At 41.4% G+C, this 15819-nt stretch overlaps 2 protein-coding genes across 2 annotated transcripts in view; one reads left to right on the top strand and one right to left on the bottom strand.

The window, feature by feature from the left end:
* Positions 1-15819, bottom strand: part of prkab1a (protein kinase, AMP-activated, beta 1 non-catalytic subunit, a) — a 75357-nt gene that overhangs the window by 26941 nt on the left and 32597 nt on the right. The window lies entirely within an intron of this gene.
* On the top strand, positions 4471-6444 carry ppp1r3c2a (protein phosphatase 1 regulatory subunit 3C2, duplicate a). The gene is made up of 3 exons (XM_026174278.2): positions 4471-4631; positions 4773-4855; positions 5015-6444. The coding sequence occupies exons 2-3, from the start codon at positions 4842-4844 to the stop codon at positions 6069-6071; spliced, it is 1071 nt and encodes a 356-aa protein (XP_026030063.2). The 5' UTR covers positions 4471-4631; positions 4773-4841; the 3' UTR covers positions 6072-6444.

The raw sequence follows: 15819 nt of genomic DNA, 5'->3' as shown, positions 1-15819 counted from the left end.
TCGTGGTTCGGGAACAGCTGTGTGAAGGACCAAAAAGCTCTCCAGAGAGTGATCCGTACAGCAGAACGCTGCTGCAGGATTGTTCTCCCCCCGCTTCAGGACACCTACACCAGGAGATGCCGGACTAGAGCAGCGCAGATACTGAAGGACCCGTCCCATCCTGGCAACAAACTGTTCCAACTTCTGCAATCTGGTAGAAGGTTCTGCATCTTCCGGGCAAGGACAGAGAGACTCAAGAGGAGCTTCTATCCCCAAGCCATCCGTGCCCTAAACACACACACCCGCCCTCTCACATCATCTATAATTGACTGAGACAGGACTCTTCCAGACACTAAACCAAGGCACAATGTACATTTCAATTCCTTTAATTTTAAATATGTTCATATTGTCTATCCTGTAAAATAGTCAGATGTCTATTCATATTAATGTACAGAATTCACCTGCTTGCTGCTACTACTGCACATTCACCCAGTGTATATACTATACAGTGGGGCAAAAAAGTATTTAGTCAGCCACCGATTGTGCAAGTTCCCCCACTTAAAATGATGACAGAGGTCAGTAATTTGCACCAGAGGTACACTTCAACTGTGAGAGACAGAATGTGAAAAAAAAATCCATGAATCCACATGGTAGGATTTGTAAAGAATTTATTCGTAAATCAGGGTGGAAAATAAGTATTTGGTCAATAACAAAAATACAACTCAATACTTTGTAACATAACCTTTGTTGGCAATAACAGAGGTCAAAGGTTTACTATAGGTCTTTACCAGGTTTGCACACACAGTAGCTGGTATTTTGGCCCATTCCTCCATGCAGATCTTCTCGAGAGCAGTGATGTTTTGGGGCTGTCGCCGAGCAACACGGACTTTCAACTCCCGCCACAGATTTTCTATGGGGTTGAGGTCTGGAGACTGGCTAGGCCACTCCAGGACTTTAAAATGCTTCTTACGGAGCCACTCCTTTGTTGCCCGGGCGGTGTGTTTTGGACCATTGTCATGTTGGAAGACCCAGCCTCATTTCATCTTCAAAGTTCTCACTGATGGAAGGAGGTTTTGGCTCAAAATCTCACGATACATGGCCCCATTCATTCTGTCCTTAACACGGATCAGTCGTCCTGTCCCCTTGGCAGAAAAACAGCCCCATAGCATGATGTTTCCACCCCCATGCTTCACAGTAGGTATGGTGTTCTTGGGATGCAACTCAGTATTCGTCTTCCTCCAAACACGACGAGTTGAGTTTATACCAAAAAGTTCTACTTTGGTTTCATCTGACCACATGACATTCTCCCAATCCTCTGCTGTATCATCCATGTGCTCTCTGGCAAACTTCAGACGGGCCTGGACATGCACTGGCTTCAGCAGCGGAACACGTCTGGCACTGCGGGATTTGATTCCCTGCCGTTGTAGTGTGTTACTGATGGTGACCTTTGTTACTTTGGTCCCAGCTCTCTGCAGGTCATTCACCAGGTCCCCCCGTGTGGTTCTGGGATCTTTGCTCACCGTTCTCATGATCATTTTGACCCCACGGGATGAGATCTTGCGTGGAGCCCCAGATCGAGGGAGATTATCAGTGGTCTTGTATGTCTTTCATTTTCTGATGATTGCTCCCACAGTTGATTTGTTCACACCAAGCTGCTTGCCTATTGTAGATTCACTCTTCCCAGTCTGGTGCAGGTCTACAATACTTTTCCTGGTGTCCTTCGAAAGCTCTTTGGTCTTGGCCATGGCGGAGTTTGGAGTCTGACTGTTTGAGGCTGTGGACAGGTGTCTTTTATACAGATGATGAGTTCAAACAGGTGCCATTCATACAGGTAATGAGTGGGGGACAGAAAAGCTTCTTACAGAAGACGTTACAGGTCTGTGAGAGCCAGAGATTTTCCTTGTTTGAGGTGACCAAATACTTATTTTCCACCCTAATTTACGAATAAATTCTTTACAAATCCTACCATGTGAATTCATGGATTTTTTTTTTCACATTCTGTCTCTCACAGTTGAAGTGTACCTCTGGTGCAAATTACTGACCTCTGTCATCATTTTAAGTGGGGGAACTTGCACAATCGGTGGCTGACTAAATACTTTTTTGCCCCACTGTATGTGTGTGTATATGTATGTATATATATATATATATATATATATATATATATATATATATATATATATATATATATAATGTTCTTCCTCTACACCCCCCCCAATTTTTGCACATGTCGAGGAGCGTGTCAGGCTACATTTCACTGTGTGTTATACTTGTATAACTATGCATGTGACAAATAATAAAGGACCTAGAACCTAGAACCTAGTAAGAATAGGTATGTGGATATATAGGGGCCTTATTTAAAAAAAACACCACAGTGTTTACAACTCAGCACATATACAATCTTTATTATTGTTATTATTATTTACGTCTTAAATCATAATCACAAAACATTCAATGAACTCATATGAATGTTCTAAATGTTAGGACTCTTTTGGTTGTGTGATAATCCACAGCAGGCTTTATAATATGAGGTTACTTAGCATAAACCTCATAATAGTCGGTTTTTCCCTTCCACCAACATCTAGCGTCTTTTATGCTTTTTAAGAAGGCTTTTACATTTTTATAAACTCTAGCTATGCCTGGAACTGCGCTGGAACACATTTTTTTAGAATATGCCCCCAAAAAGAAACACAAACAAAAAAAAAGATTATTTGGAGTACTGCCATTTTTGATCTGGCAAGTTAGAACAGACCTTTTATATGCTATCATTCCAGACAATCTATTACTAACTGAGAGTTGGTTAGATATTTAGTTAGATAATTGGGGTCATTTTTTGTGTAGCATGTGTCACTCACTGACTCAGGAGTGTGTTGAGATATTGTCTGAAAATACCTGCAGCACACACCCCTCAAGTATTCTATCTCCCAGAAATGAACAGTTTGGTTGTATCTGTATGAAACCCGCCCGCTGTGGATTTTGAACATGTTTAATTTTTATTTGGCGGTTCCAAACTGACTATGGATGTGAGATAGACGAAGTGCTTGAAATGTATAAAATAAAGTGCTGTATAAAGGTATTGTTAAAGTGAAAGTATCATTAAAGTATGACATGCAGTCAAATGTGCTCTATTTACATGAGTTTTGAGGGGGGGGGGGGGGGGGTTATGATACAGAAATGAGGACTTCTACAATATTCTTGCATGTACATCATAATAAAAATATATTTAAGTCATTATAGCTGTCATGTTAATATCTTGGGTGAAACAGGGCATGATTTTATCTGATACAAAAGTGAGTATTATAAAACCTAAAAAAAAGATACACTCTTGCACTCTGAAATATTAATTAAGGATTAATAACACATTTATTAATATCAGATAGTGTATTTATGCATTCTAAATAAAGCATTTTGTTGTAGACACTTATTTGCTCTGTTACCTCCAACAATATCCGGTAAAAATTCAGGGATTCAGTGCAGATGTGAAATAGCTTTTATGCCAGAAGATAGATCAACCAACAAACTGCCACTAAACACAGATTCTGTTGCCTTTTGCTTTTGCATGACCTCACGTCACTTGTGAAAGTCTGCACGAGGAGTATGGCAGCTCTTTGGGAACATTCTTTCCCCATGACTCAATTGTTCACTCTGCAGAGACTGGCTGTCTCTTGGCTGTCTCTTTCTGCAAGTCAAAACATGCTACATAGAGAACATTGTGTCATGTAACCTACCTTGTACATCACTACAGGTTTTGGGGGTTTTTTTTGGTTGTAGCTTGCCAATTTACAGTGAGGTCATAAAAGGAAAATTATACATAGCTAGCCAAGTCTGTTAAAAAAAAAAAACAAATGAAAAGACAATTGCTCGCAAATGCCAATCCCAGAACTCGGTGTACTCTAATTATCGGAACCAAAACTTTCACTTCATGGTATTTGATTTGTCTGAACTTGAAGTTAATTAACTAGTGAAATGTTCCATAATAGTTGTCTAAGGCAGCACTGCAGTTACTCCCAAACTTGTTTCAGTCTAAACTTGTTTTTCAAAGCTTTGACATTAGCATTTGACCATGTTACAGTCTGTACCAAAAGAGCAGAGTAGCTGCTTTACCATTTACTGAGGGTGCTAAGCTAAGCACAGCAGCTTCTCTACCAGTATCGTTGATCTTCTCACCAAGAAAGAAAGCATGTTGGAATATTGGGCCACTTCTTTTTTATCTTTACATTACGGTTTCTGTTAGCAATACATCTTGTCCATAATCTCAGAAATGAGTGCCTTTCGTGTGTCTGCTATAATTTTTAAATCTGAACTGTAAAAGGAGAGATCATTTAAAAGGTTACATTTGTATTGATGGAGCTGAAATCATACTCTGGTTCACCTTCACCATTAAACACACTTAGTTTGGCCAGAACTCCATAAAAGGAAAACTTTGAGACCGCCTTTCACATATCAGTTCTTAAGGGGCAGGATATAAAGAAAGCAGCTTGATTTCATTGGCTAAACTATACCCACATGTAGGCATGGTGTCATAGACAGTGCTGCCTTATTCTCAAACTTGTCAGGGAAGCTCCAGAGACAGCACTAACAGACTGCAACTGAGGTGCTCTTTTGCTCTTTCTCAGTGGCGGATTTGATTAAGCATATGGTTACTGTTATAACCTGTAAGTACATTTTGCACTTAAAAATTTGAATCACCTTGCATTCTATTCATTTATTTGTCACGTCATGTTTATAGTTAATTCATTGACTGTTGGGTTTACTAAGATATTTTATTTCTTATATTTCCTCTTTTGCATTTATAGATTGCCTGAGTTTACTGCAGCTTTCAAGAAAAGACAAAAGACTTCCATTGTCACATTTACAGACTGAAAATGAGCTGTACAAGGTAAGTTACTGTTATATATTTAACCATGTGGTAACTGTATTAACATCAGAATTCACAAAATATTTTTTATGTTGAAATATAGGATAAATTATATCTATAATTTCATTTATCTATATAAAAATAGATCTGATTTTAAACCGATGATCTTTTTTTTCTTAGAGTTCTTCATGCCTTTAGTCATCCCCAGTACACTGTGAATCCAGTTGAAATGGCTAAGTGTCTGAGCCTCAGGCAGGAGCAACAACTTTATGAACTGTTTTCCATGTCGCACCTGAAATCCACAAAGCCTCCTTGTAAGCATACACACTATCCAGTGAAGACCCCTTATCCATTATCACATCCATCCTTGCCTTCCACTTCATCTTTACCATCGCAATTGTTGCGCTCCCCTCACTCAGCACCAGAAAATACTCGGAGCTGTTTACGCAAGCACATCAGCAGAGAAATCAAGAAGCAAGTTGTGTTTGCAGATGCCAAAGGATTTGCACTTACTGCTGTGCGTATGTTTATTCCTGAACCTTTGTCTCCCACTTCTACCCTGGCGATGAGACCCTCTCCAGCCAAACTGGAAGGCCAGCAGTCAACCTCTGATAAACTGAATCCCTACAAGTTCCGGCTGGGTTTCCCTCAGCCAGCCCAGGACCAGAAAGCCTTTCTTGCACGTTTGCAAGATATGAAAATACAGCTGGAAAGCTGCAACATTTCTGAGTACGTCTTAAGTGGTAAAGTGTTTGTTGCCCATGCCGCTACTGAAAAGGATGTGTGCATAAGGGTGACCTTTGACTCCTGGCGCAGCCATCGTGACATTCCTTGCACATTCTTGTGGCAACATCGCTGTGGGGGGTCTGATGTGGATGTTTTTGGCTTCAACTTAAGCTTAACTCACAACAGGGATCCAAGGGAGCGAACTGAGTTTTGTGTGTCATTCAGACCAGGGCCTTGTGCTACACCACACTGGGACAACAACGGGGGACAAAATTACAGAGTGTGGATGGAAAAAGAAAGATCAAATGTGAACCAAGACAACACTAATCGTTCTTACCCCACACTTTCAAAGCATAGGTCACTGTCGTGGCCTTTACACAAGTCCATCAGTGTGCAGAACTGCACTGATCTACAGTATATTCAAAAGACTCAGGGAAGATTGGAAAGCGCGTCCAAATTGAAATCACCCAATACCCTCTTCACAGACTTAAGAAATATTATTTTAACTTAAAATATTTAAGAAACAGTGGCTTTGGGGAGGGGTACATGCTTATGAAATCTAGCGTGCTGTATATGTCTGCGAGGATTCTCAGTCATCCAGGACATGGTAGTCTAAGAAGCTTGCAAAGAAAGCGACTGGACTTCTTTAAGTTTCGTGAAGACATTTTCATCAAGAGACTTTTTCAATTCTGAAACTAAATGATGGAGAGTCACGGATACTTAAACCTTGTGGAGGTTTTCAGTGGACAGTGCTGGTTGATCTGTAATATACCCTTGAAACAATTCAAACGTAATGCACCTCCACCTCCTAAGCTTAACTTCCCTTTTGAAATGTGAAAACTTGTTTGACTTGATATTCTGATTAAAACTGTCTTAAAATATAATTTGTCTTTTTGTCCATCTCCTTGGCAAGGTAAACTGTGCAATATTGCATAGCCGCATGTTGTAGTGTGACATAACATCACTGGGGAAAAAGCAAAAAACATGAGACTTATATTTGCTTAAGAGAAAAAACATATATCAGCAAATAAAGGTAATTATTCCAAAAATCTTTTTTGATGAGCTAACACAATGAATGGACTTATATATTCACACAGACATTATTTCTCTGGCCTCAGTTCTGGCTCTGGTGTGTGTTTCCCTCTTGTGCGTCATACATACCAGAAAGAATAAATTAACAAAACAAAACAGATCTTCTGGGCGAGGTGACAGACAAGCTTTGAATGGGACGTTGTGTTCAAACACACCCTGCTCTAAATGGTTGAGTAACACCCTGGGAACTGTTACATCTTGTCATGCACATGACTGGAGTGGCAAACACCATGTAACCATGGCAGCATAAGGGACAGCATGTACTTTGGATAATGCATGAGTTTGTGTTTACAGTACATACAAAGGTGGAGTCATTATTAGATATTAAAACCACACGGAGGATGCTATTGTTGCTTTTGTTCTATTTATTCTAATCTTTGGGCTGGTTTCTTTGTCCTACTCTTTCATTTCACACAGGACAGCTCCCAGAAAAAACAACAAACCTTTTTGGAACTGTCAATTAATTACCCACATTGATGATGCATGTTATATTTTGTATTTTTTGCCACATGAAAACCGCAGTGACAAATGACAACCTCCTGCCAGTGGGACTGGGATGTTGGTCATTTTGCAAGCTGCTGATAAACACCCTCATTTGTCATTTTGTTTTGAGGACCCATTGCATTCTATAGTGCACAGTATTCACAATCTAATCTCTGGAGACCTGGGGTACAGTCCTTGGGCAAGATACTGAAGCCCCAAATTGAAACAGTGTGGACGTTAAGGTTTCCCGTTCATCAATTCAGACAAGTCAAAGTAAGGCATAGCCATCAACACTATAGTCATTTGTTTAGGAACCATGATAATGGCAACTACTACATAAATATTAAAAGACAGTATGCAGACATCCACACAAGGCATTACGTCTGAGAAAGACTTTTCACTGGTCGATATCTTTTTTTCCTCTCTCATTTTATCTTTTAGAGAGCAGCAGGCACAGCTGGGTGGTGGCCAGAAGCCAGCTACCAGCTGCTGGTGATTACAGTGCTAAAGCTCATGTTGTCTGAACAATAGCCTGCAGACTGATCCAGTGGGCTGCAGCCACAGCTGTGATCACAAAGAGTGAGCTTTAGGTAGCTAACAGAAGTGGCTTGCTAAAAGCAAGTAGACTGTAGTGACATGATTTATGCTTTTTCTATAAACTTACAATTAACTAAAACTGTCTACGATAGGAACAACAACAAGTGAATGATCTATTTGGAATCATTTAAATGTATTTAATGTTTATATCAAACTACCTTCTTTCTTTATCTTCCAGGATGGAAAAAAAACAACGTGAGTACTTGGATCAATGGTGTTAATAAAAACATTAAACACATACTCAGCACATAAAACATAGGAAATAGTGTCTGTGATTAGTTCAAGTTATGTGCACGTCTCCAATGACTGTAGAAAACATGGACGACGCGACAGCTCCCCAAAAATTAAGCCAAAACGTCTCTATTGCCCCCTGGTGTCTGGCTGCAGTACAGGTCATAAACCCCGCCTCCTACATGTTATCGGATGGAACTGTGGTCAGACTGGGGTCCTACCATTGTGGGAGGAGGTGCGGTCGCGTTGTCCATGTTTTCTACAGTCATTGGTCTATAACAGTCACATTCAGTCAATCCAGAAAAATGGGTCACCCAAAGAGTTGCAACAATGAAAGGCAAACTTTTTTTTTTCTTTCAAGATTAAATGATTATAGTTGATATAGTTGATGATAATAGTACACAGTCAAAGGAGCTTGGAAAGAAAAGCGTCTGGACTTCTTTAAGTTGCTTGAAGACGTTTCACCTCTCATCCGAGAAGCTTCTTCAGTTCTAAGGTCAAATGGTGGAGAGTCCCAGATTTAAACCCAGTGGGAATATCCATCTGCAGAGGGACAAAAGACCCCCGATGATCCTCTAATCGCCTGAGCCAAGGTGTGAAACTGGGTGTGGGTCCCAATCAGCCAGGGTTTTGGGTGAGCTCATTGTGAAACCTGGCCCCACCTTATCATGCGAATTCCTGAGATCAGATGGCCCAGGGTGTGGGCGTTAAGGCGTCTGGGGAGGGAACTCAAAACTGGATTATAGATGGCAGAGAGTTGGTGTTGTAAACCACCGCCTCTGTTCAAAGATGGTCGCTCACAGTGGACATAGATGCTTCTTTCACTCCTCTTTCAAACCATCTGTCCTCTCTGTCCAAAATGTGAACATTGGCATCCTCGAAAGAGTGACCTTTGTCCTTTAGATGCAGATGGACTGCTGAGTCTTGTCCTGTGGAGGTGGCTCTTCTGTGTTGTGCGATGCGCTTGTGAAGTGGCTGTTTGGTCTCTCCAATGTAGAGGTCTGGGCATTCCTCGCTGCACTGTACAGCATACACCACATTGATAAGTCTGTGTTTTGGAGTTTTGTCTTTCGGGTGAACGAGTTTTTGTCTGAGCGTGTTGCTGGGTCTGAAATACACTGGGATGTCGTGCTTGGAGAAAACTCTCCTGAGTTTTTCTGATACACCGACTACATAGGGGATGACAATGTTGTTGCGTCTGTCCTTCTTATCCTCCCTCGCTGGTGTCTGATCTTCTTTTCTGTGCCTCTTTGCTGACTTTAAGAACGCCCATTTAGGATAGCCGCACGTTTTGAGTGCTTCTTTTACATGCATGTGTTCCTTCTTTTTCCCTTCAGGCTTAGAGGGAATAAAACCCGAAACCCTGGCTGATTGGGACCCACACCCAGTTTCACACCTTGGCTCAGGCGATTAGAGGATCATCAGGGGGTCCTTTTGTCCCTCTGTGGAGGGATACTCCCACTAGGTTTAAATCTGGGTCTCTCCACCATTTGACCTTAAAACTGAAGAAGCTTCTCGGATGAGAGGTGAAACGTCTTTAAACAACTTAAAGAAGTCCAGACGCTTTTCTTTGCAAGCTCCTTTGACTACGATGACCTGGATAGTCATCCAGAGAACCTTCACAGACATAATAGTACACAAAACGACTAGATGCAAGTCTTAGTAGAATTATTTGTATATTTTGTATATCATGTGTATTTGTATATGTTGCAAATGCTACATTATAGTGCTTGATGCAAAGTATGTTATTTTTAAATAAATAAAAACGCTGTGAAAGCAGTGCTATGAAAAAGCTTCCTTTGCCAATTTGTGTGATTTGTTTTAATGCAAATTTGGCTGACTTACATGTTACAGGTCATTAAACCAATTTTTCTATTAGAACCTCTCATCGTGGTTCACTGGAGTCTCAAAGCCTTAGAAATGGTTTTGTAAGCCTTTCAAGAATGATAGATGTCAATGAATTTTTATGTGAAACAATTGACATCAACCATTCTCCAAATGATCTTTATATTTGTTGAGAGGTGTTGGTTTTTGAGATCTACTTCACTTCACTGTTCAGTTTTTATTAGTTTAAGTTTGGTGTTACAAAATGAGACTGTTACAGATATTATACTGAATCCAGCCAACACAGACCAAACATCAAATTAATCCATGTCAATAATATCCTTTCAATGTTTTCTTGTTGGCCACAAAAGGAAACAAGTAGAGCAGAGTGCCCTCTACTGGCAATAATCTTTAAAGATTGTACTTTGGCAAATGTCATATAACAGAGGAAACAATGCAGGATCACAACTACAATCCAAGATAAGCAATTTAGTGAATGTAGGAAGCTATGGATGGTTATAGGCTGCTCCATACAAAATCACATTACCCATGTTAACCATCACAATATTTCTACACTGAAAGAGCGTTACATCACTTTTAAAAGGATAAACATATCTGAAAGATTGAATTCTTGGTTCAATATAGTTGTTTGGAGAGGTTTTATTGACACTGGTCACTGGGAAGGTGCTCATGCTCAGGATTCCAAGAAGACCTTGCAAAACATTCAGCAGCCTTTCTGTCACACTCACAGATGAACATCTCACATTCATTGTTGTCTGAAGAAGAGAAAATAAAGAGCTCAAAATTCACTTTGCAATAACCAGAAGGCCAACAAGTGCTACTATAAAGTTAAATGCCAATCGGCTTTTTTGAGTACTCACTGCCACAGGTGATCTTTTTATTTTGGTCATCACAATTATAGTCATAGAACTCAGTGTAAGGATTGTCCAGGATGGGCCAGCATTCAGGGTGCTGCAAAGCATCAGTGTAACACTGGTCATGCACCTGGCAGCACCTACGTACAAGTCAAAACATGAATAATGGTGATTACTGAGAAAAAAAAACTCTTTTGGGGTATGTGTTAAGTAGAATGGCTAACCCATTACCTATCCAGATCATCCACAGGTGTGCCAGAGCCCCCCCATTCCACAATAACAGCCATAATCAGCATAGCCAAGAGCAGGCCAGCTATCAGGCATTACACACAGGATCATATTTCTGAACTGGTAGAGTGCCTTGTAGTCTAAGGACTGGGCTGAAGCACAAGCACAGGATAGAACTATGATTTATACCCTAATGGGATGTGTTTCTATTTATGATATGTATAGTTTAACAGCAACAGACATGCTGTACTCACCAATACAGAGGCCTAGAGCAAAGAAAAATGCAGTCTGGAGGGCATTCATCTTGAAGTTTAATCCCAGAGTAGCTCCCACTTATGTTCAGGCCTGTTTATATATCAGGTATGGAACCTTGTCTGTCAGCTGTTCATACTACACAGGGTCACGTAGACTCTTAGAACAAAGAACCAACATATGCAAAAAAGGATAATCGTTCTCACACTCGGGGACCTTGTGTTCAGATTTCTGTAGATGTGTTAATGGTTGCTTCTGTTAAGTAATCATGTTTTTGTTTTTTTGTAAATATCTGAGTTAGGATTAGAATATTAGTGAAACGTTTGGTTTTGTTTACTGGGTAATTACTGGATCTTTGTTCAAGTCCATTGATTGTTTAAAATATTAGTCAGCAGAAACGACCCAGTCTGTTATAATGCTCAGGCACTATAATATCAGCAAATACTTGTGGGTTGTATGTAGGTTGTCATACTTTTACCATAACATTCTTCTACAAGTACTGATAATTGATATATTTACCCCTGGATTGGTATGTTGTACTATTTGTGCAGGATAAATGTTTTCCAAAATATGATTTTTTGTTATTGAAAATAAGCTTTTTTCACGCAGATAAACGTTTGCAGGGCTCATGGGTCAAAAGGCTTGGGTATGCCAAATTAAAGGGACATTTTTAACGAAAGAAGTACATTGATGTACATAACTATGACTCTATGAGCCAGTTAATTGTTCATATTACTATTACCAAAGAAGGAAATGAAATACAGTACTGTGAAAAAAGTCTTGAGCCATGCCCCAAATTTTCATATTTTTTTCCAAGGAGATTTTTTAAAGTGGTCTTGAGCACTCTCTTGACTTTCTGAAGGTCTTTCCAAGATTTTCTTTGGAGAATGGTTGCATTGTCACTCATTTTCAGTCTAGTCCTTGTACCTGATCATTTTGAGAGGAATGTTTTTATTGGTTGTTAAGCTACTTAACACTGACCTATGACTCAGTCAAAATCATCCCTTAAGGCTACGTCCACACTAGCCCTGATAGATGTGAAAACGGCATTTTTGTCTGAAAACGCTCTGCGTCCACACTAGCGTTTTCAGTCATTTTCGCAGAGTTGTGCATCCACATTGAAACGGCCGAAAACGCTTACGTTCCAGTACTGCGCATGAGTGAAACGCAAGAAGATTCGGCCTGCCTCATTTCTGTCTGCCGTTTATTTACTTTCTGGTAAATGCACCAAGTTTTTTAAATGGGCTAACAATGAGGTGGAGTTGTTGCTGCGAGTAACACAAAAGTACAAAGTTGCAAAAGTGAGTGAGAATTAAAGAATTTGAAGAAAAGCTATCTGAAGCATGTACAAACTGATATTGATCTTTAATAGGGCTGTCAAAATTGAGAGCAAACAAAACAACTGCTGTATAATGCCCTCTGCTATCTTTGTTAAATTGGTCACATGACTGCATCATGACTAACATGCGTCATTGTTTTCAAAAGTCTCTGTTTTCGCTGTCCACACTGTGACGCATAAGCACCGTCTTCGAATGTATGCATTTTCCAGAGCGTCTTGAAAACGCTGCATTTTCCTTCAGGAAAATTCTTCGAGCAGTGTGGGTTCATCTTGACAGAAAACAAAACAAAAGGTAATTAAGAGAAAGTTTCCCGAAGAGAGTTCAGGCGGTGTATTGAAGAATAAAAGTGGTCAGATCAAAGACTGACTTTCAAGCTTGCTAGAACAGTACAAACTCTGCTTTTGCTATATCTATTATATTTGCATTTGTGTTTGCAGATTTTAATAATCTATTCCACCTATTTCCCTTTTTCTAAGAAAACTATAAAGCCTCAAGACTTGCACAGTACTGTATAACCAAGGTTCATTTGATGCACACAAGATTGCAGTTTAGAAAATGCATAATTTCATAATCAGCAAAGCTTGTTTCCACCCATCTTTCAGATAGGTATTACCGGTACTAGGGGTGGGTTTTGATTATCAATGTATTGAGTAAAATAGATTCTGGCTTGGATAACGTGATATCGATTCATTAAAATCCAGAATCGATTTTTAAATATACATTTATTTTGCCCGAAACGCCAGAATCTCAGGTTAAACCTCACAAAATCTCTACAACCACAAAACAGCTAAAACTATGGTGGCCCTGAGAGGCCAAATGGACTGCAACTTCAGAAAACACCAGCAATAAGAAAAACGCTGCAAAAGCACACAAAACACAACGGAAATAAGAAAAACAACAACAGAAATAGGAAAAAACACAACGGATATAGGAAAAAAGATCCGACAGACCAGTTGCAGGAAGCAAAATAAGCTCCGGACCCCACGTGACTACCAGCTGTCAGGTGACCATTTTAAGATAAGATAAGATAAGATAACCTTTATTAGTCCCACACCTTTATTAGTCCCACTGCTGTGACAAAACAAATTTGTTTTGTCACAGCAGGAGTGGACAGTGCAAAAGTTATGAGGCAAAAATTAGAATACAATAAGAATAAATACAGTACACAACTGTACAGAATAGAATAAAATAAAATACTATATACAGTAGAATAAAATAAAATGAATATACAATAAGATAAAAATAGAATACAAATACAAATACTATATACAACTGAGTAAAAATACAACGATGACAGAAAGGATTATTGCACTTAGTATTATTGCATATGTATGGATGTGTGTGCTTGATCAGTTAAAGTCTTTATTATGGAGTCTGACAGCAGTGGGGAGGAAAGACCTGCGAAATCTCTCCGTCCCACACCGTGGGTGCCGCAGTCTCCCACTGAAGGAGCTGCTCAGTGCTGTCACAGTCTGCTGCATGGGGTGGGAGATGTTGTCCATCAGGGATGACAGCTTAGCCACCATTCTCCTGTCACTCACCACCTCCACTGGGTCCAGAGGGCATCCTAGAACAGAGCTGGCCCTTCGGATCACCCTGTTCAGTCTCTTCCTGTCCCCAGCAGAGATGCTGCCGCCCCAGCAGACCACGCCATAAAAGATAGCAGAAGCCACAACAGAGTCATAGAAGGTCTTCAGGAGTGGGCCCTCCACTCCAAACGACCTGAGTCTCCGCAGCAGGTACAGCCTGCTCTGCCCTTTCCTGTAGAGGGCGTCTGAGTTATGAGTCCAGTCCAGTCTATTGTTCAGATGAACACCAAGGTACCTGTAGCTGTCCACAGCCTCAATGTCCATACCTTGGATGTTCAGTGGTTGCAGTGGAGAATGCTTGTGCCTGCGGAAGTCTACCACCAGTTCCTTGGTTTTACTGGCGTTGATCTGGAGGTAGTTCAGCTGGCACCAGTCCACAAAGTCTTGGGTCAGACCTCTGTACTCCTTGTCGTCCCCATCAGTGATGAGGCCGACTATTGCAGAGTCATCAGAGAACTTCTGCAGGAAGCACTGGGTGGAATTGTGGGAGAAGTCTGCAGTGTAGATGGTGAAGAGGAACGGAGCCAGAACCGTTCCCTGTGGGGCCCCCGTACTGCAGACGACCCTGTCCGACACACAGCCCTGAGTCCTCACATACTGTGGTCGGTCGGTGAGGTAGTCCAGGATCCAGGTAGTGAGGTGATGGTCCACTCCAGAGTTCACCAGCTTGTCCTTTAGAACCGAGGGAAGAATAGTGTTGAAGGCACTGGAGAAATCAAAGAACATGATTCTCACAGTGCTTCCAGCGGTCTCCAGGTGAGCGAGGGAACGATGTAGGAGGTGAATGACAGCATCATCCGCTCCAATGCCAGGCTGGTAGGCAAACTGAAGTGGGTCCAGTGATGAGCTTATTAGGCGCCGAAGCTGAGCCAGGACCAACCGCTCCAGGGTCTTCATCAGGTGGGATGTCAGAGCCACCGGCCTGTAGCTGTTGAGGTCCTTGGGGCGTGAAGTCTTTGGCACTGGTACAACACAGGAGGTTTTCCAGAGCTGTGGGACTCTTCCCAACCTCAGGCTCAGGTTGAAGAGGTGCTCCATCACCCCACACAGTTGGTCCGCGCAGGACCTGACGACCCTCGAGCTGATGCCATCTGGACCCGCTGCCTTCTTGCCATTAATCCTCCTCAGTTCCCTCCTAACCTGGGTGGTTGAGAGAGACAGGCTGGAGCCTTGTGTTGAGTGTGTATTGGATGCTGCAGTTGGGGGTGGGGGGGAGTGAGCAGGGCTAATAGAGGAGGTGTGAAGTGTCTGAGGTGGAACAGCAGCAGTGGGGGTGGGTGAGTCTGCAGCCGATGTTGCAGACTGCCTCATGGCTGAATCAAATCTGTTGAAGAAATGATTCAGTTCATTTGCCCACCTCACATCCCTCCCAGGCAGAGAGTTCTGATGTTTGTGGCCCGAGATGGTTCTGAGGCCTCTCCAGACTTCACCAACGTTGTTTTGTTGAAGCTGGTTCTCCATCTTCTGCCTGTAGCTCTCCTTCCCATTCCTTATCAGTCCCCTCAGCTCTCTCTGCACCCTTTTCAACTCCTCTTTGTCTCTGGATTTGAAGGCCCTCCTCTTCTGCTTGAGGACGGTTTTAATTTCTGGGGTAATCCAAGGTTTGTTGTTGGAGAAACACCGTACAGTCCTGGTAGGTACAGTGTTATCCACACAGAAGTTTATATAGTCAGTAATGCATGTAGTAAGGCTGTCGATGTCCTCTCCGTGGTCATCACAAATCACCTCCCACACAGTCGACTCAAAAC

Source organism: Astatotilapia calliptera, chromosome 7 (assembly GCF_964374335.1).
Source record: "Astatotilapia calliptera chromosome 7, fAstCal68.1, whole genome shotgun sequence".
Classification (NCBI taxonomy): Eukaryota; Metazoa; Chordata; class Actinopteri; order Cichliformes; family Cichlidae; genus Astatotilapia; species Astatotilapia calliptera.
This window is presented reverse-complemented; position numbering and strand designations above follow the sequence as displayed.